A 20,668-nucleotide genomic window follows, 5' to 3' on the forward strand; every position below is an offset into this window, starting at 1 on the left:
TATAATCTCTATTTATAGGTTCCAAGAGGTCACATGAAATGTCACATATCAAATAGGCAAAGAGTGCCAGGGTCAAGATTTGAATTTGGGTTCTATCCGAATAGAGAGTTGCTGATCTTTGAGTGTATCTGTCTGTATTCACTTAGAGGGGTCTCTTTCAGCCTGAGAAGTGAGTTGAAATAAAAAAACAAAAAACAAAAAAAAGCATTTTTCAGGTGCCTTAACATAACAAAGATGGCCAGGTATGTGATAGCAAGATGAATTTAGACAGAGATACCTACAACTGCCTAATATAAAACTTCTGCTCCTTCAGCAGATCCCTCATCAAACCATCTTCCCTTTGTTTATTTCCTGTCATGACTAGAAGTAGACTCCTTGGGTTTGTCTCTTGGGTTACTATCCATGTGACTTTGGCCTTGATACTTCACCTCTTTGTAACTCAGTTTTCTCATTTGTAAATAGAGAGAGTATCCTCCAGAGTTGTGAGGATGAAAGAACCTAAAATGTTGAAATGGTGCTGGCAGATAGCAAATGCATCATAAACATTAGCTACTGACTTAAAAAAAAATTAGTTATAGTAAAATACAAATAACATACAATTTATCTTTATAATCATTTTGAGGTATAATGGTCAATGACATTAAGTTCATTCACATTATTAGGCTACTGTCACCACCATCCATCCACAGAGCTGTTTTCATTTTGCAAAATAAACTCTGTACCCATTAAACAGCAGCTCCTCGTCTCCCCACCCCAGCCCCTACCAACCACTCTTCTACTTTCTGTTTCCATGAGATTGACTATTCTAAGTATCTCATTTGCCTTTAGTTGTTGAATTTTTTTTTTTTTAAAGATTTTTGTGACCTGGACCATTTTTAAAGTCTTTGTTGAATTTGTTACAATATTGCTTTTGTTTTATGGTGTTCACTCTTTGGCCACGAGGCATGTGGGATCTTTGCTCCCTGACCACGGATCGAACCTGCACCCCTCTGCGCTGGAAGGTGAATCTTAACCACTGGACCACAGGAAAGTCCCCTTAACTATTGATTTTTCAAGAATTGGAAGACCTGAGCACCACCTTGGCTCCTCTACTTCCTGGCTATGTGTTCTCGGAAAACAAACTTTCCTTCAGGTACTAAAGTCCTTCTCTGTTGATCCTGAAAACTGAAGATGATGTGAAGCCTGGAAATACTTTGTATTCTCCCCAGAGTTAGTTTTTTTAAATATATATAACAGGTTAAAATGTGCTTACATATTCATTCATTTATTTCTCTGTCCTTCAAAACCTTCATTTATTTGATTCATTTACTGAGTTGCAGCTGTGTGCCGGTCTCTGTGCTAAGTCCACGGGGAGCTGCACAGATGAAACAGGCACAGTCTTTGCTCTCAAGGGCCACATAAATGTTAGGAGGCAGAAGCTGTGGTGGATGCTGAAAGCCATTTTCTTGGTCCAGTGACAATTCAAAGAGGAGATAAACTTTTCACAAGGAGGCTCTTCAGCTGTGAAATACAGTGCTGGAAGGAGTAGGGTGGTGGGCTCCAAAGACCCGTGGTCCCGAGCTTCACTGTTATCTGGCCGTCTCTATTCCCCTCTCTACTCCTTAGCATGTGCTCAGCGAATGGTTTTCTAGAATTCAGATGCTGGGATCTCTGGTACAGGATCCTTTCATCCATCACTGCTTTCATCTGTTTCCATTAATAGGGTTCTGAAGGAATAAAAGGAAAAATGTCCCCTTGCTTCATAAAGTTTCCTGTTAGAGGTGTCATCTTGTATAGAGTTGCTAATCTTTATGAATCTCAGTTTCTTCTTCTGTAAAATGGAGATGAGAACAGTATTTACCTTAAGGGCATTCTTGGAAGGACTAAATGTGTTTACAATCATAGTATGTGCTCAGTGAGTACTGCGTGTGTGCTGTCTCTTCAGTCGTGTCCGACTCTTTACCGCCCATGGACTGTAGGCCGCCAGTCTCCTCTGTCCATGGGATTCTCCAGGCAAGAATACTGGAGTGGGTTGCCATTTCCTTCTCCAGGAAATCTTCCCGACCCAGGGATCAAACCTGCATTTCTTTTGTCTCCCGCACTGGCAGGCGGCTTCTTTACCACTCGTGCCACCTGGGACGCTAATGTTGTTCTGATCATTGTTATGTGGAAAATCCTGGACAGGAACATTTTTCAGTTTCTTCCACTGATGACCTGGGTCCTGCAGTGTCCTCCCTGTGTCCTATATTTTTGTTTGATTTCCTGCCTCGGGATTCTTGATTTCCTTCTCATGTGTCACAGCTCTCAGTTCTTACACTCTTGCCCCTCGGTGCCCCTCTTCTGTATACCCTGGGATGGGGAGTCTGAGAGCCTACCTGTGCATGGATGTCACACATGTGCCCTTCCCTCAGCCTGGGCAGGAAGTCCTTTTTCCTTTCCTCCCCATTCCACAGTCTCATCAGCTGGAACACAGTCCTCAGCCTCAGAACAGTCAACTTGCTCAGTAAGTGAACTGATTACACTCGCTGAGCTTCTCTTTTGTTCTCCGATCTTGCTGATTTGCTATTTATAGCATTTCCAAAGATGTTTGCCAGCAGTGTCCCTTCTAATCCAGCCTCTGAGATATGACATTGAGGGGGAAAACAGCTATAACAAAGCAGTAGGGGCTGCTGTCCCCTCATCACTTGTGGGGCAGTTAGTGCTATACTTTATTCATTTATTTAGCTTGGTATTTTCCCAACAAAGAGGCAATAGATGGTAATCAGGGTCTTTAGGGTTGGAGTGACTTGTGAAAGAAGGACAAAGAGAGAAAGAAAGAACGAGGGAGGGAAGGAAGGAAAGGAAGGAGGGAGGAAGGAAAGAAAGAGGGAAAAAAAGGAGAGAAGAAAAAAGCCAAAGGGAAAGAGAGAGTAAGAGAGAGAGAAAGGACAGTAGAAGAACACCCAGAAGCGTGTCTGGCTGACTGTGAGCCAGGAAATGAGCCTGTCTGACGTCACAGATCAGCGCAGGCGTGATGAGCTGGACAGAGTGCCCAGATGGGCAGGTGAGTTGGTGCACTGCGTGGCAGCAGGTATAGTCAGGTGTCAGGAACAGCTCCGCAGCCTCTTGAGGCGTGGAGTGGATGTGGTGTGATCAGTCAGGGGTTTCTCTCTCTCCTTGGTCTAGCAGAAAAATGATGGGGTTGTCTTTCTTTTATCCAGCATAAGTTAGTATGGAAAGATGACCGAAGGTAGAGTCCTTCACACTCAGTTCACATTGTAGATCCTGTGGTTCTCTGTAGGTGCCTGAACATCTTGTTGGGAGCTCAAAAGTGCCCTGTCCCAGGCACCCCAACTCAAGAATAGCTGGCCAGGGTCCCAGAGGGCAAAGCCAATGCAAAAGCTTATATCCTACCACTTTACAGGGAACTAGATGCCCAGAGAAGTACCAGGATGGCAAAGGGAGCAAGAAAAGGGAGTAATCCCAGTGCAAGTATGTGATTGAACTGGCTGCCATTTCATGGCAAGTGAAACTAAGTTCTCACAAAATGGTCTCCCAAAAGCCTATGGAACCACTGTATCAGGATGGTCAGAGCAGGGGAAGGAATGAGGAGACTTCTTCCACTGTCTCCCATTCCCATGGCTAGAGGCTCTCCATGGAGCATGAATTCCTCTGCACTTCTGGACTGAAAATTCCAGGTGCCAGGTGGATCTTGTGACCTTTTATACCTCAGACATGGCAGTGAAGAGGAGAGCTGAAGGCCCAGGCCATTGGCGTATCCCAGATGTTGTCAATCACACTCGTGGGAGGTCAGTAGGGACCTGGGAGATCTGGTGGATGCAGGAATGGCTGGGGTCAACCAGGTGGTTGAAGGCCCCAGAGAGAGGCAAAGCCAAGTGCATCTCTACTAGTGTATACAAGGTGTCTGATACACACCCTAAATGACATTGATCAGGTGATCTGGGGATCATACTTTGAGAAACCTTGTCTTAAACCAAGTGACCATTTAACTCCTCTATATGTTAATTTCTTCACTTAAAACAAAGAAGACCAGGACAACCCACTTTCCTGAAGATAAAACTAAAGGAACCTCAAGAAAAACAATTGAAATGACAACAGTCTGTATGAATCTGCCCCACTATTATGTACTGGAGCAACCTCAGTTTGGGAATATAAATATCATTTTCCTCTCTTTCAGTAACCCACGGAGTGCAATGTGCATATAGTTGATACACTTGGACATTGTAATTAAGCAAATATGATAAAGCTGAATTTTGTAGAAAGCAAGCAAGCAATTCATTCAATATTTAACAAACTTTAATGATTAATTTTGTGCTAAAATGCTGGGAGGTGCAAAGGCAAATAAAATAGTGCTCCATAGACACGTAAAAAAAGCAACGAGCAATTTGGGAATTGTACTTCTGTTTATCCTTCTAATTATAAGGCTAATTAAACCCTGATTAGTGGTCCTAGTGTATAAATACTTTTGCTGTGCTTGGATCCCTTGTGGAACATTCAAGACCCATGAAATTCAGGTATACAAGCAAAGTTCCATTTACTGAAGGCTTTGTTACCTACAGCTTTGGTCATACACCTGTACATAGGGAAAACAAAATAAGTGCGTTAACACCTTTCCTAGTCTTTGAGGGTGACAGGTATACATGACCATCACCTTCAATGTTTAACATGTTGATGACATAACTGAATAAATTCCAGGTTGTTAAGATGCCATGGCTGATTGTTTATTTTTGGACTGTGACATTTCCACTAGAGAGTCTGTTCTATATTTGGGTAACTGAGTCTTCCAGTATTCACTTTTTATGCATCAAATCCTAGCTTCATGTTGTACACTCATGCGATCTTAGCACTAGACAAACCTTTGGGGTCATCTGGTTTTGCTCCTATTCAAAGTAGAAATGTGCTGTGTTTGATGAATGTTCAGTTTCCTCGTAAATGTTTGAAGTGTTGAGAAACTCAGTACATGGAGACTCAGCTCCATGTGTTTGGGGAGAATTGTCATTAATGGAGAGTTTCTTGTAAGTTCTACACATTGATCCAAAGTGGAGCCTCTGGATCAACAAGTCATATATTGAGTCCATTCTTTAGCAATTTTTTTTCTGTAAGAAGACAAATAAAAAGTATTTTAGGGTTTTAAGGCCACCTACATATGGTCTTTGTTACATATTCTTTGTTTTCTTTTTCTTTTTAAAGAATTGTATTGGACTATAGTTGATTTACAGTGTTCCATTATTTTCAGGTGTGCAACAAAGTTAATTAGTTATATATATATATATATACACATATATAACATTCTCTTTTAGATTCTTTTCCTATTTAGGTCATTACAGAGTATTGAGTATTCCCTGTGCTTTAAAGTAGGTCCTTATTAGTTATCTGTTTTATGTATCAGATCAGATCAGATCAGATCAGTCGCTCAGTCGTGTCCAACTCTTTGTGACCCCATGAATCACAGCATGCCAGGCCTCCCTGTCCATCACCAACTCCCGGAGTTCACTCAGACTCACATCCATCGAGTCAGTGATGCCATCCAGCCATCTCATCCTCTGTCGTCCCCTTCTCCTCCTGCCCCCAATCCCTCTCAGCATCAATGTCTTTTCCAATGAGTCAACTCTTCTCATGAGGTGGCCAAAGTACTGGAGTTTCAGCTTTAGCATCATTCCTTCCAAAGAAATCCCAGGGCTGATCTCCTTTAGAATGGACTGGTTGGATCTCCTTGCAGTCCAAGGGACTCTCAAGAGTCTTCTCCAACACCACAGTTCAAAAACATCAGTTCTTCGGCGCTCAGCCTTCTTCACAGTCCAACTCTCACATCCATACATGACCGCAGGAAAAACCATAGCCTTGACTAGACGAACCTTCGTTGGCGAAGTAATGTCTCTGCTTTTGAATATGCTATCTAGGTTGGTCATAACTTTCCTTCCATGGAGTAAGTGTCTTTTAATTTCATGGTTGCAGTCACCATCTGCAGTGATTTTGGAGCCCAGAAAAATAAAGTCTGACACTGTTTCCACTGTTTCCCCATCTATTTCCCATGAAGTGGTGGGACCGGATGCCATGATCTTCGTTTTCTGAATATTGAGCTTTAAGCCTACTTTTTCACTCTCCACTTTCACCTTCATCAAGAGGCTTTTTAGTTCCCCTTCACTTTCTGCCATAAGGGTGGTGTCATCTGCATATCTGAGGTTATTGATCTTTCTCCCGGCAATCTTGATTCCAGCTTGTGCTTTTTCCAGTCCAGCGTTTCTCATAATGTACTCTGCATAGAAGTTAAATAAACAGGGTGACAATATACAGCCTTGACGTACTCCTTTTCCTATTTGGAACCAGTCTGTTGTTCCATGTCCAGTTCTAACTGTTGCTTCCTGACCTGCATACAAATTTCTCAAGAGGCAGATCAGGTGGTCTGGTATTCCCATCTCTTTCAGAATTTTCCACAGTTTATTGTGATCCACACAGTCAAAGGCTTTGGCATAGTCAATCAAGCAGAAATAGATGTTTTTCTGGAACTCTCTTGCTTTTTCCATGATCCAGCGGATGTTGGCAATTTGATCTCTGGCTCCTCTGCCTTTTCTAAAACCAGCTTGAACATCAGGAAGTTCACGGTTCACATATTGCTGAAGCCTGGCTTGGAGAATTTTGAGCATTACTTTACTAGCGTGTGAGATGAGTGCAATTGTGCGGTAGTTTGAGCATTCTTTGGCATTGCCTTTCTTTGGGATTGGAATGAAAACTGACCTTTCCCAGTCCTGTGGCCACTGCTGAGTTTTCCAAATGTGCTGGCATATTGAGTGCAGCACTTTCACAGCATCATCTTTCAGGATTTGGAATAGCTCAACTGGAATTCCATCACCTCCACTAGCTTTGTTCGTAGTGATGCTTTCTAAGGCCCTCTTGACTTCACATTCCAGGATGTCTGGCTCTAGGTCAGCTATCACACCATCATGATTATCTGGGTCGTGAAGATCTTTTTTGTACAGTTCTTCTGTGTATTCTTGCCATCTCTTCTTAATATCTTCTGCTTCTGTTAGGTCCATACCATTTCTGTCCTTTATCGAGCCCATCTTTGCATGAAATGTTCCTTTCGTATCTCTGATTTTCTTGAAGAGATCTCTAGTCTTTCCCGTTCTGTTGTTTTCCTCTATGTCTTTGCATTGATCACTGAAGAAAGCTTTCTTATCTCTTCTTGCTATTCTTTGGAACTCTGCATTCAGATATTTATATCTTTCCTTTTCTCCTTTGCTTTTCGCTTCTCTTCTTTTCACAGCTATTTGTAAGGCCTCCCCAGAAAGCCATTTTGCTTTTTTGCATTTCTTTTCCATGGGGATGGTCTTGATCCCTGTCTCCTGTACAATGTCAAGAACAATGTATACATGTCAATCCTTATTACTCCCAATGTGTCCCCCCACTTCCTCCCTGGTATAGCTGTTTGTTTTCTATACTTGAGACTCTGTTTTGTAAATAAGTTCATTTGTACAATTTCTTAGATTCCACATATAAGTGATATCATATGATATTTGCCTTCCTCTGTCTTATTTATTTCACACAGCCTGACAGTCCCTAAGTCCATCTATGTTGCTGCAAATGGCATAATTTCATTCTTTTTGTGACCGTAATATGCCATTGTATATATGTACCACATCTTCTCTATCAATGGGCATTTAGATTGTTTCCATGTCTTGGCTACTGTAAAGAGGGCAGCAAGGAACATTGGGGTGCCCAGGAGTAGATCATATAGCAATTCTGTGTTTAGTTTATGAAGTTACCTCCATATGGTACTCCCTAATGGTTTTACAAATTTACATTCTCACCAACAGTATAGGAAGTTTCCCTTTTCTCCACACCTTCTTCAGCATTTATTTTGTTGTATATTTTTTGATGATGGTCATTCTGATCCCAATACCTCATTGTTGTTTTGATTTGCATTTGTTTGTTTGACTTTACAAACTTTAAAAGTGTAAAAAAACATTCTTATATCACGGGTCATTTAAAAACAGCTGGATTTGGCCTGTGAGCCCATGATCTGTTTGCTTAATACACATAAATATATGTATGTATACATATATATACACAAACAATAATACGTTTGTATTATTATTGTTGTTGTTGTTCAGATGCTAAGATGTGTCCAACACTTTGAGACCCCATGGACTGTAGCATGCCAGCCTCCTCTGTCCTCCACTGTCTCCCAGAGTTTGCTCAAATTCATGTCCATTGAGTTGGTAATGCTATCTAACCATCCCATTCTCTGCCTTCAATCTTTCCAGGATCAGGGTCTTTTCCAATGAGCCAGCTCTTTGCATCAGGTGGCCAAAGTATTAGAGCTTTAGCTTCAGCAACAGTGTATATATATATATATATATATTTACATATGTAGAGATGTGTGTATATGTGCGTGTGTGTGTGTGTGTGTGCTAAGTCGCTTCAGTGGTGTTTGACTCCGTGCAACACTATGGACCATAGCCCTCCAGGCTCCTCTGTCCATGGGATTTTCCAGGCAAGAATACCGAAGTGGGTTGCCATGTCCTACTTAGGGGATCTTCCCGACCCATGGATCGAGCCTACATCTCTTAGATCTTCTGCATTGGCAGGCAGGTTCTTTACCACTTGCACAACCTGGGAAGCCCTGTGTATATGTGTATAGTATATATTTAATAAATGTATAAAAATATAAAATACAGTTATCTACACACATATACGTTATGTGTAGCAGAATGTTTCTGGGTGTTTGGGAGTCAGATTACAGTGGGTTACTCTTACATTATCACCACCTACTGCATTTCAGAGGCAAGACAATTTACCTAATCTCTTTGAACATCTTTAAAAATCTATAAGACTGAGATGTGTATGTTGCAGCAGATTGCAATATTGAATTTAGTTATTCACTCTTTCACATCTTTTGCCATGTAACTCCGTGGTGATCTCTCACTCTGACCTGGGATGTTAGCAAATGTGATACAAGCAGAGACTTCGGTAATGCTAGTGTATTTCCACTCACCCTCTTGCTCATCTACCATGGTCAAGAAAACATGTTTGAATTAGCCAGGTTAAAGATGAGAGACATGAAGACAAACTGCCAGCTAAGTTGCCCCAGCCAGAGCCAGCCTAGATTATCAAAAACCCAGTTAATTCTCAAATATATAAAGACATCCAGGCTAAATCAGAACCACCTACATGACCCTCAAACTAAATAATTTACTGAGCTATATAAGGTGGTTTGTTATTTCACATTCTTGCAGAAATAGAGGATTGATACAAATGCTTACTCATAGAACTGCTCTGAGAATTAAATCACAACTCCCTTCACCTTGATTAATGAAATGTGTTCATCTTTTAAAAGACAGTGGAAAGTTTTATGTTTTTACCGTTTTTCTCACTCAGAGTTTACAAGATACTTTAATTTCTATTTACTCCTTTAATGCTTATCACAATTGTTATCTCCAGGCTTCTTGGTTGCACATAACATAATCCACTCCAACTGAGTTAAGTGGAAAGGATTTATTAAAGAATATTATATAGCTCTCATAGCTCATAAAGAGGCAGATAACAAGACTTGGATGTTACACTGGCAAAACACCATGGGCAGGAAAAGTCACTCTGTTGTCCCAAGAGAAAATCTATTGCCCTTGGTGCCTGCCCTTTAACATCTTTGTCACTCAGTCCTGAAATCAGAAATTTGAAACTGGCTGCTCCAGAAGAACGAGACCTCTCTGCCACTGGATTGTTGGAAGATTTGCTCACCTTGTGTGGCCGCTTCTTCACGTCGCCCTTTGTATAAACGTCTTGGGTGGCTGTGTATAAATGAAGGAAATTATGTCACATGACTGTACCCTTGCTAGAAGAGAGTTCTGGAAATGTGATTTTGCTGGTAGAACAGAATACAAGCTAGAAGGGGGTTAAATGGGTGCTGAGTGAAATACATCACAGTCTCAGCCACACAAACTCTGGGATCAACAGCTCTGTTCATACTTCACAGATGAGCAACCTGAGGTTCAGAGAAACTCAATGACTTGCCTACAGTCTTATAAATGTTGAAGGACAACAGCATCCAAACACAAGTCTTCACATACCGAGGACCCTGTTTATTCTGTAACACAACAGCCTTCCACATCTGTTGCAGGGTGGCCCAACGTAGGTGCAGGTAGTGCTGCTGGCTGGGAGCGTGAGGGGTGAGCGGCCTTGGTCTGAGCTTTTTGGAGGTTGCTGAAGTTCCAGCATGAAGCCACTTTGCCAGAAGTATTGGTAGAATGAAGTCATACATCAGAGATTCAAAATTTTCCAAAAAAGCTGTGGTAGGCCTCAGGAACCAGCATGAGACAAAACCTTATAGCCAGGCCTGCTGTCCAGTTAGAAAAGCATTCCAGGCTCTGAATTGTCAGGCTCCCTAAGGCTTCAGGCTAGAAAGATTCAGTCTGGGTGACTGCCGCATGATACGGCAGCAGGATGCTTGCCCAGCATGCATTTACATTTGCTGCAGGCCCTAGAGATATGTCAGGAAAATACTACTCAGGGCCCCATTTATGTGTATATTTCCTCCGCACATAACTGAAAACCACAGATTCCTGCAGATAATGACTCCACATCCGTGGCGCTTTATCCATCCTTCTCTTCTTATGATTGTCTCTCATTTATCATACCCATGGGATGGGTTAGCTTTGATATTGATGAGTTGGACCCGGAGTGGAATATGCTGATTAAATAGTAACTCTTATCAAACCAGCAGTGGTTCTCCTACATTATATCTAGGGAATAGAAAAGATAACTGAGTTTTTCTCAGAGTATGGAATAAGAGCATTCATCCAGCTGAGAAGGCAATAAGGAGCCTCTCCCATTCCTCAGTATAACAGACTGATTTGGGTGCGATCTCCTCTTCTTGGTATTAAACATGACCAGGCTCTTGGACTGTTCCCATAGACACAGACTCAGTCATATTATTCTCTTCTATATGTCCCCATGCCTGAGCTTTTAAGAACTCAACCCGTGTAGCCTTCAGAGAGGCAAAATGCATTCTGAATTAGAGTAAAAGGCTTTTCATTTATTCTTTGAGATCTATTATGCATAATAACAAAAGACAACTTTGACTTATTTCTAAATGTCAGCTAGCAAAACATCTGCTAACCAGAGAAAACATGGCCTTCCCCAGAACAAGAGTTCACCTCAGCGCCTGCTGTGAACAACTACTTATTTCTTTGAATTCATGCTCCAGCCAATTGGAATGAACATGAAATTGAATTAAAGGATAGAGCATTGTTTTTAGCTGATGTTACTGTGTTTCAAGCAGTTTATACCAAGTAGTTTTTACACGTGTTTGGATAGTGGACTTGGAGACTAGGAAACCCTCGTTTTTCCATTTTATTTGTTGTTATTATCATTCAAAATAAGAGACATGAATAGGATGTAGAGTGTGTGGTTAATCCAGAATTCAAGGGCCTAGGGTTCTAGTCCCAATTGTTAGGAGTGCTTTTCCACATAATATTTAGTCTAATCAATTCCAGTTTAGTTTATGCAGAAAAAGAACACGTGAACATTTTAAAAAATTCTTTATTTCTAATAAAACTGATGACTGGTGAATGATATAAACAGTGGTTTATATCTATAAGCAAGTAGATTTCTTAATACCAGATTAAAGAATAAGAAAGACTTTCTCTCTGTAATCTCAGGCAGTAATGAATCAGGGCAGGTCTCCCCTACTCCCATAGGAGTGAAGAGGAGCCCTATAAAGCATGTAGAGTGGGTTTATAATGGTAGAGCAAACTGAAAGCTAGTAGCTTTGCCGCTAGAGGAGACTGGATTGATTTGGAGCGGTATGTATACCCAGTGGCATTGTTAAAAACAATAGCAATCTCAGTGGCAAACACTTGGAAAGCCAATTGGCAAATACTTGCAAATATTGGGACAAGACATGTCAACAGATTATATCAGAAATGTAACAAAGAGATCCAGAGAATGAGATAGCTATACTGGACTCTGATAAGCTGCCACATTCCCTGTTGGTCTGGAAAGCTACACATATGTGCAAGGCTGCGTGCGTACTCAGGAGGCACCAGAGGGCCCTTACTAACTACTCATCTATGGCTGAAGATGAGGCCTAGTGAACTCATAGAGGAGATGCAAGAAAGCCCATCAGAAAGTAAACTGGGCAGTTTTAAAGTGCTTGAACTTTAATATGTTCTTCAACCCACCTACAGTTTCATCAGAAAAGGGCAGATATCTTACTAAACCAAGGTATTTGAGCACTACTTCTGACCCATCATTGGGTGCCTGCTAAGCTAGGGCAAACCATAGGAAGCCAGGGTTAAAATAAAAACAGGAATTAAAAAAAAACAAAACACCTGAGCATAAACATTAACAGTTGCACATTTGGGGGGACACATTCTATAGGATTAGTCCAGCAAAGTCATTAAGCAAATAAATAACAACAAAAACCCTGAAAACAAACAAAAAAACCTCTGGGAATCAAAAAATCCAGAATTCCTTCAATGTATTATCTTAAATGTAGATTTTCAGCAAAAAATGTAGCATGTACAGATATAGCAAATTATGATGCATGTGTAGGAAAAAAATAGTCAATAGAAACTATCTCTGAGGGGCCCAGGTTTGGACTTAATAGAAAATGACTTCAAAGCAGCTTCATAATATGTTATATTAAAAAGAAATCACATTGTAAAATACAAGGAATATACGCTGACAATGACTCATTAAGTAGAGAATAAAGATATAGAAATTATAAAAAAGAACCCAAAGGAAATTCTAGAGTTGAAAAGTTCAATAATTGAAATGGAAAATGCTCAAGAGCAAATTCAAGATGTCAGAAGAAAGAATTGGTGAACATTAATATCTGTAACTAGCATTTATCCAATTTGAGGAATAGAAAGAAAAAATAATGAAAAACGTATGAACAATTTCAGAGATACGTGGATGACCATGAAGCATGTCAACATATATTTAATGGGAGCCCCAGGAGGAGATGAGAGAGATAAAGAGGAGGAAGAAACTATTTAAATAATTAATGGCCCCAAACTTCCCAAATTTAATTAAAAATTTAATCTGCACATCCAGGAACGTCAATAAACTATAAGACAAACACAAAGAAACCTTTGACTAGAAGCATGATGTCAAAGGATTAAAAGTCAAACATAAAGAGATAATCCTAATAGCAGCAAAAGTAAAATAACTCATTGCATACACAGAAACCAAAATAAGATTAATAGCAAACTCATTAGAAACAATAGAGGCCAGAAGGCAGTATGATGACATCAAAATGCTGAAAGATAAAAACCTGTAAACCAAGAATTCTATATCCAACAAAACTGTTTTTCACAAATGAATGTGAAATAAAGATATTCTCAGATAAAAAAGATTGAGAGAGTTTGTTGCCAGCAGACTTGCCTTATAAGCATCAGTAAAGAAAGTTTTGGGACTGGAAGGAAATGACACCAGATGATAGTTTGAATTCACATGAATAGACAGCATTTGTAATTATGTAGGTAAATACAAATGAGAGTAAATATGTATATTGTTTTCTTTTGACTGACTGAAAAAGCAATCACATCAAACAATAATTATAAAACTGTATTTGGGGGCATATTGTCCCTTGGACTGCAAGGAGATCCAACCAGTCCATTCTGAAGGAGATGAGCCCTGGGATTTCTTTGGAAGGAATGATGCTAAAGCTGAAACTCCAGTACTTTGGCCACCTCATGCGAAGAGTTGACTCATTGGAAAAGACTCTGATGCTGGGAGGGATTGGGGGCAGGAGGAGAAGGGGACGACAGAGGATGAGATGGCTGGATGGCATCACTGACTTCGATGGACGTGAGTCTGAGTGAACTTAGGGAGTTGGTGATGGACAGGGAGGCCTGGCGTACTGTGATTCATGGGGGTTGCAAAGAGTCGCACACGACTGAGCAACTGAACTGAACTGAACCTATAATAATGTAACATATGACTATAATAGAATAAAGGTGAAGAAAGCAAATAGATATTGGAACAAAGTTTCTACATGTTATTGGAATTAAGTTAGTATTAATCTGAAGTATATTCTAATTGATTAGGAAGCATATTAGAATCCTGGGAAAAACCACTAAGAAAATAACTCAAAGAATGGTGTGGAAAAATCCAACAAGGAAGTAAAATGGTACACTAGAAAATATCTATTTTACTCCAGAGAAGGTAGTATAAGAGGAACACAAAAGTCTTGAGACATATGGAAAACAACTTTCAAAATACAGATGTAAATCTAACCATATTAATATTACATTAAATGTAAATATCACATTAATTATAAATAGAACTTGTATTAGATGTGAATATCTCTCCTATTAAAAGCAGATCACCGGACTAGATAATAAAACGATCCAACTATATGCTTTCTATAAGATGTACTCTTTAGATTTAAAGAGTCAAATAGGTTGAAAGTAAAAGGATGGAAAAAGATATACCATGCATATAATCAAAAGAGAGCTAGAGTATTATATTACTATCAAACAAAATAGATTTTAAGACAAAATGTGTTACTGGGGACAATTCCTCAGGATGCTATAAAACAGTTGTAAACGTTAACTACAGAGTCCCAAAATATAGAAAGAAAAAAAAATGGAAATAATTAAAAAGAGAAATAAGCAATTCAATAATAACAGTTGATGTCAATATTCCACTCTCAGTGACTGATATAAAACTAGACACAAAATCAGCAAGTATATAGATGACTTTAACAGTATTATCAACCATTTTGACCTAAGTGAAAATTACAGAACACTCCACTCCACAGTGGCAGAATTCATATTCTTTCAGGCACACATATAACATTGTCCAGGACAGACAGAAGCTAGACCATAAAGCGGACCTTAGCAAATTTAAAAGAATTGAAGCCATTCAAAATACATTCTCCAACCGAAAATGTATTAAGTTAAAAATCAACAACTGAAAGAAATTTGGGAAATACAAATATTTGGAAACTAGGAATACAATTATAAATAAACTGTGAGTCAAAATAAAAAAAACACAGAGTAAATTAGAAAATCTTTTGTACTGAATGAAAATGAAAACAAAACATGCCAAATTTTACAGGTTACAGCTAACACAGTACTTGGAGGAAAATTTATAGCTTTCAATGACTATGTTAGCAGAACAGGAGTCTGAGTGGAGCGAGCGAGCTGAGTGGTTGTGTGATTGCGTCCTGGAGACCGGTAGGGCTTGTAGCATGGCTGACCAACTGACTAAGGAGCAGATTGCAGAATTCAAAGAAGGTTTTTCACTATTTGACAAGGATGGTGATGGAACTATAACAACCAAGGAATTGGGAACTGTAATGAGGTCTCTTGGGCAGAATCGCACAGAAGCAGAGTTACAGGACATGATTAATGAAGTAGATGCTGAGGGTAATGGCACAATTGACTTCCCGGAATTTCTGACAATGATAGCAAGAAAAATGAAAGATACAGACAGTGAAGAAGAAACTAGAGAAGCATTCCGTGTGTTTGATAAGGATGGTAATGGCTGTATTAGCGCAGCAGAGCTCCGCCATGTGATGACAAACCTTGGAGAGAAGTTAACAGATGAAGAGGTGGATGAAATGATCAGGGAAGCAGATATTGATGGTGATGGCCAAGTAAACTATGAAGAGTTTGTACAAATGATGACAGCAAAGTGAAGACATTGTACAGACTGTGTTAAATGTCTTGTACAAAATTGTTTATTTGCCTTTTCTTTGTTTGTAACTTATCTGTAAAAGGTTTCCCCCTACTGTCAAAAAAAAAATAGGCATGTATAGTAATTAGGACTTCATTCCTCCATGTTTTCTTCCCTTATCTTACTGTCATTGTCCGGAAACATTATTTTAGAAAATTGATCAAGTAACATGTTGCATGTGGCTTACTCTGGATATATCTAAGCCCTTCTGCACATCTAAACTTAGATGGAATTGGTCAAATGAGGGAACATCTGGGTTATGCCTTTTTTTTTTTTTTTGAGTAGTTTTCTTTAGGAACTGGCAGCATGTTGTTGTTGAAGTGTGGAGTTGTAACTCTGCGTGGACTACGGACAAGCAACAATATGTACTTAAAAGTTGCATGATTGCAAAACTGGTGTTTTATCCAGGTACTCCTACACTATTTTTTTGTACTGCTGGTCCTATACCAGAAACATTTTCTTTTATTGTTAACTTGCTTTTTAAACTTTGTTTTAGCCACTTGAAGAAAATCTGCTTATGGCACAATTTGCCTCAAATCCATTCCAAGTTGTATATTTGTTTTCCAATAAAAAAATTACAATTTACCCAAAAAAAAAGAAGAAGAACAGAAAGATTTCAAATCAGTTACCTAAGTTTCCACTTTAAAAAATAAGACCAAACTAAACCCAAAGCAAGCAGAAGGCTGACAATGAAAAAGTATAGTGGAAAAAAAAATGAGAAAGAAACAAAAAATCAATGGAAAACAGAAAGCAAGAGATAATAGACAAAACTAAAAATATAATAAAAATACTGACAAAATTTACAAACATTTTGCTAGACTGATAAAGAAAAAAGAGAGAGAAAGCACAAATGACCAATATCAGTCAATTTGGCATTTCTGTCATACTCAGTTCAGGTTGCTGTAACAAAATATCATAGATTAGGTGGCTTGTAAATAACAGAAATTTATTTCTCACAGTCCTAGAGGCTAGGAAGCCCAAGATCAAGTGTGAGCGTTTTCCTGTGAGGGCCTACTTCCTGTTCCATCTTCTAGCTGGGTCCTCACATGACAGAAAGGGCTAGGGAGTCTTTGGGATCTCTTTTGTGTACGAGTGTGCTCAGTTGCTCAGTTGTGTCCAACTCTTTGCGAACCAATGGACTGTAGTCCACCAGGCTCTTCTGTCCATGGGATTTTCCAGGCAAGAAAACTGAAGTGAGTTGCCATTTTCTCCTCCAGGGGATCTTCCTGACCCAGAGATTGAACCTGAGTCTCCTGCATCTCCTTCATTGGCAGGCGGATTCTTTACCACTGAGCCACCTGAGAAACCCTGGGATATCTTTTACAAAGGCAGAAATTCCATTCATGAAAACTCTAGCTTTATAACCTAATCACTTCCCAAAGGCTCCACTCCCAATCATCATTACATTGGGGGTTAGATTTCAACATATGAATTTTAGGGGGCACAAACATTCAGTCTATAGCAATTATTAATGACCTTACAGAAATTAAAATATTTGTCAGAGAATTCTATGAATAACTTCATGCCAACAAATAAGGTGACTTAGATAAAATGGACAAATTCCCAGAAAGACATAAATTAACAAAACCAATTCAAAGAGAGTTTGAAAATGTGAATAGACTTATAGCAAGTAGAGAAACTGAATGAATAATTTAAAACTTTCCCATAAAGAAAACCCAGGGCCCAGATGACTTTACTGGAGAGTTCTAACAAACTTTTAAAGAACTAATGCTAATCATTTGCAAACTCTTCCAAAATATAAAAGAGGAAGGACCACTTCCCAACTTATTCTATGAGGCTAGTATTAACCTGATATCAAAGCCAAACAAGGTATCACAGGAAAGAGTAACTACAGATCAATATTCTTCATGAATATAGATGCAAAAATCCTCAAGAAAACGTTAGGAAATTGAATTCACAACCATATAAACAGAAGATTTTATGCCACAACCAAGTAGAATTTATTACAGGAATGCAAGCTAAATTTAACATCCCCAAACTAATATAATACACTGTATTAATAAAATATAAAAACCGTATTATCTTGTGTGTGCATGCGTGTTGTATGCTAAGTCACTTCAGTCGTGTCCAGCTCATTGCAACCCTATGGACTGTATGTAGCCTGTCAGGCTCCTCTGTCCATGGAGATTCTCCAGCAAGAATACTGGAGTGGGTTGCCATGCCCTCCTCTCGGGGATCTTCCTGACCTGGGGATTTAACCTGGGTTTCTTAAATCTCTGGCATTGGCAAGCAGATTCTTTATCACTAATGCCACCTGGGAAGCTATTTGAAAAAATTCAACATTCATGACAAAATCTCTCAATAAACTACAAGCAGGAAGAATTTCTAACTGTAAATCATATCTGTGAGAAACCTATAGCTTATGTGACACTTAATGGTGAAAAAACAGAAAGTTTCCTCTGTTGATCAAGAAAAAGTCAGGAAATCTGGTCTCACAGCTTCATTGTATTGGAGGTTCTAGACCAGATTGTGCAAGGGTTAAATTTGGCCTAGCTGCTGTTTATATGTGGCCCACCAGATAAGAATGATTTTTACATTTTTTTAGATGGCTGTAAAACAAACAAACATAATGTGATGGCTAATTTTGTATGTCAGCTTGGTGGAGTCAAGAGGTATCCAGTGAGTGAAAGTTGCTCAATCGTGTCCAACTCTTTGTGAACCCATGGACTCACAGTCCATGTAGTTCTCCAGGTAAGAATACTAGAGTAGGTAGCCTTTACCTTCTCCAGGGGATCTTGCCAACCCAGGGATCAAACCCAGGTCTCCTGCACTGTGGGCAGATTCTTATACTAGCTGAGCCACAAGGGAAGCCCAAGAATACTGGAGCGGATAGCCTATCCCTTCTCCAGCGGATCTTCCCGACCCAGGAATCGAACCAGGGTCTCCTGCATTGCAGGCAGATTCTTTACCAACTGAGCTATCAGGGAAGCCCAATATTTGAGGTATCCAGATATTTGGTTAAATTTTATTCTCTGGGTATATCCTCAAAGATGTTTTTAGATGAGTTTAATATATAAATCAATAGGCTGAATAAAGCAGATTGTCTTTCCCTGTGTGTGGGGGCCTCACCCAATGTGTTGAAGGCTAGATAGACAAAAGTGTTGAGTAAGGAGAATTCTTTCTCTCTACTTTACTATTTACAAGCTGAGACATAATTCTCCTGCCTTCAGACTGAGAATCACACTGGAGCTCACACCATCAGTTCTCCTGGTTCAGACCTTCAGACTTGGACTTAGAACTGCATCATTGGCTCTCCCTGTGGCTCCAGCTTGCCAGCTGTAGATCTTGGGACTTCTCATTCTTCAAAATCACATGTGCCAAGTCCAAATAAATATTTGCTCTGTTTCTCTGGAAAACCCTGACAATAACACAGACAAACGAGAAACAAAATATGACAGTGACGTCCTGAAAGGCTAAAATAATCACTGTCCATCCTTTAACAGAAAAGTGTGCTGACCTCTGTGTAGTACAATGAATGCTTCTCCTACTAATGCGGCTGTTGTTTACTATATTTACTAGAAATTGGACACCATGCTGAGCACTCAGCCCTTGTTATTTCAGGCACTCTTTATAACAATCTTTAATGAAAGTTATTTTTTTAAGTGATGTTATATTTAATTTCCATTTTATAGTTCAGAAGACTAAACCAAGTTTAGAATTTGGGTCTGATTATTTTCATAGCCCAGACTTTATGACACTAGTGTCTATAAAAAATCCACATTAACACAGGGGAGAAATGATTATTTCATGACTACAGATAAAATGTGCTAGAACTGACTCAGGTACCTGTTGGAAAGTGCTTTTATGCTTTCTGATAACACTTATTAGAAGTGAAAATGTCAAACAGGAGAAATAAATTTGATGTCCATATAGATGGGATTATTGAAGCCATGATACTGGGTCAGAACAACTAGCCATAGAGCAGAGAAAGTATAGCGAGAAATGAAAGATTTGAGGCATATCTTAGGGAAGAGGTACGTAAAGAGAGGAATGGAAGAGAAGGAATGGTCAGAAGAGAGGTGACGGATAGTGTGTGTAGGTGCATGTGTGAGAGCACGCACATGAGAGAAAGATAAATACAGAGATGTGGAGACAGAGTGTTTCAGAAACATGGGGGCACATTTATGACCCATTCTATGAATGAGGAAACTGAGGCTCAGAGTCACTCTCCTTTTAATTCATAACATTTCTGCAGTGAATCTTGAACTGGCTTGTAACGGTTCAGGGGTTGTTTTCCTCTGTTCTTATCTAATTCTTGGATCACAAATGTAGATTTTCAAACCTTTTGTGGTGCAGTGCAAAGAAGAGGGCTTCACCAAATATGGGTGACTTTGATCAGGTCATTTTTGGATATGAGATGAAATTATTTATATATAGGTTTAGGGTTGTTGTGGGGCTTAAAGGAAACAGAAAAAGTAGGGCAGTTGGGTACTTAAGAAATCGGTTTCCTTTCCTAATAGCTTTCTAAATCCAATGTGGATTAGGCAGTATATGACATCCCCTCAAATCCCATAGCAACAAGTACAATACCCTGTACTTGGAAAGCACTAGTAAATATATGATCTTTTCTCTTCCAATAACACTTGAATATTCAGTTACATTAAGACAATTATACAGAACTTATTTTTTTTCTCCCACCTGAAAATCCATGTTGGTTATCAAATTAAAATATAGCATTTTTATCACATATATTTATGGAGCACTTTTATTCATTTAAAAGATACTTATAGAGCATCTTCTGTGTGTCAAACATTATGATTGGCACTGGAATCACAGAAGTTAAGGAGGCAAATTTATTCTATATGAGGGCAATGGCCCTTAGTGGGCAACTCTGGTACAGATAGAGGCCTTACCTCAGTTCCTAAGGACGTGAAGTTGAGTTCCAACTGGACCATTTCCCACCAGCTGTGTGACTCTGGGCTAATTGCTGAACTTCTCTGAGTCCCAGTTTCTTCTTTTATAAAATAGGATTAATAACACA

At 39.4% G+C, this 20,668-nt stretch overlaps 1 protein-coding gene and 1 long non-coding RNA gene across 3 annotated transcripts in view; both read left to right on the forward strand.

Moving 5' to 3' along the window:
- LOC129655390 (uncharacterized) overlaps positions 1–20,668 on the forward strand; it is a 90,254-nt gene that overhangs the window by 42,427 nt on the left and 27,159 nt on the right. The gene's annotated exons all lie outside the window — the stretch shown is intronic.
- LOC129655388 (calmodulin-1-like) lies at positions 15,098–16,278 on the forward strand. Its single transcript, XM_055585718.1, has one exon. The coding sequence runs from the start codon at positions 15,179–15,181 to the stop codon at positions 15,626–15,628; it is 450 nt and encodes a 149-aa protein (XP_055441693.1). The 5' UTR covers positions 15,098–15,178; the 3' UTR covers positions 15,629–16,278.

This window comes from Bubalus kerabau, chromosome 6 (assembly GCF_029407905.1).
Source record: "Bubalus kerabau isolate K-KA32 ecotype Philippines breed swamp buffalo chromosome 6, PCC_UOA_SB_1v2, whole genome shotgun sequence".
In the NCBI taxonomy this organism is placed as follows: Eukaryota; Metazoa; Chordata; class Mammalia; order Artiodactyla; family Bovidae; genus Bubalus; species Bubalus kerabau.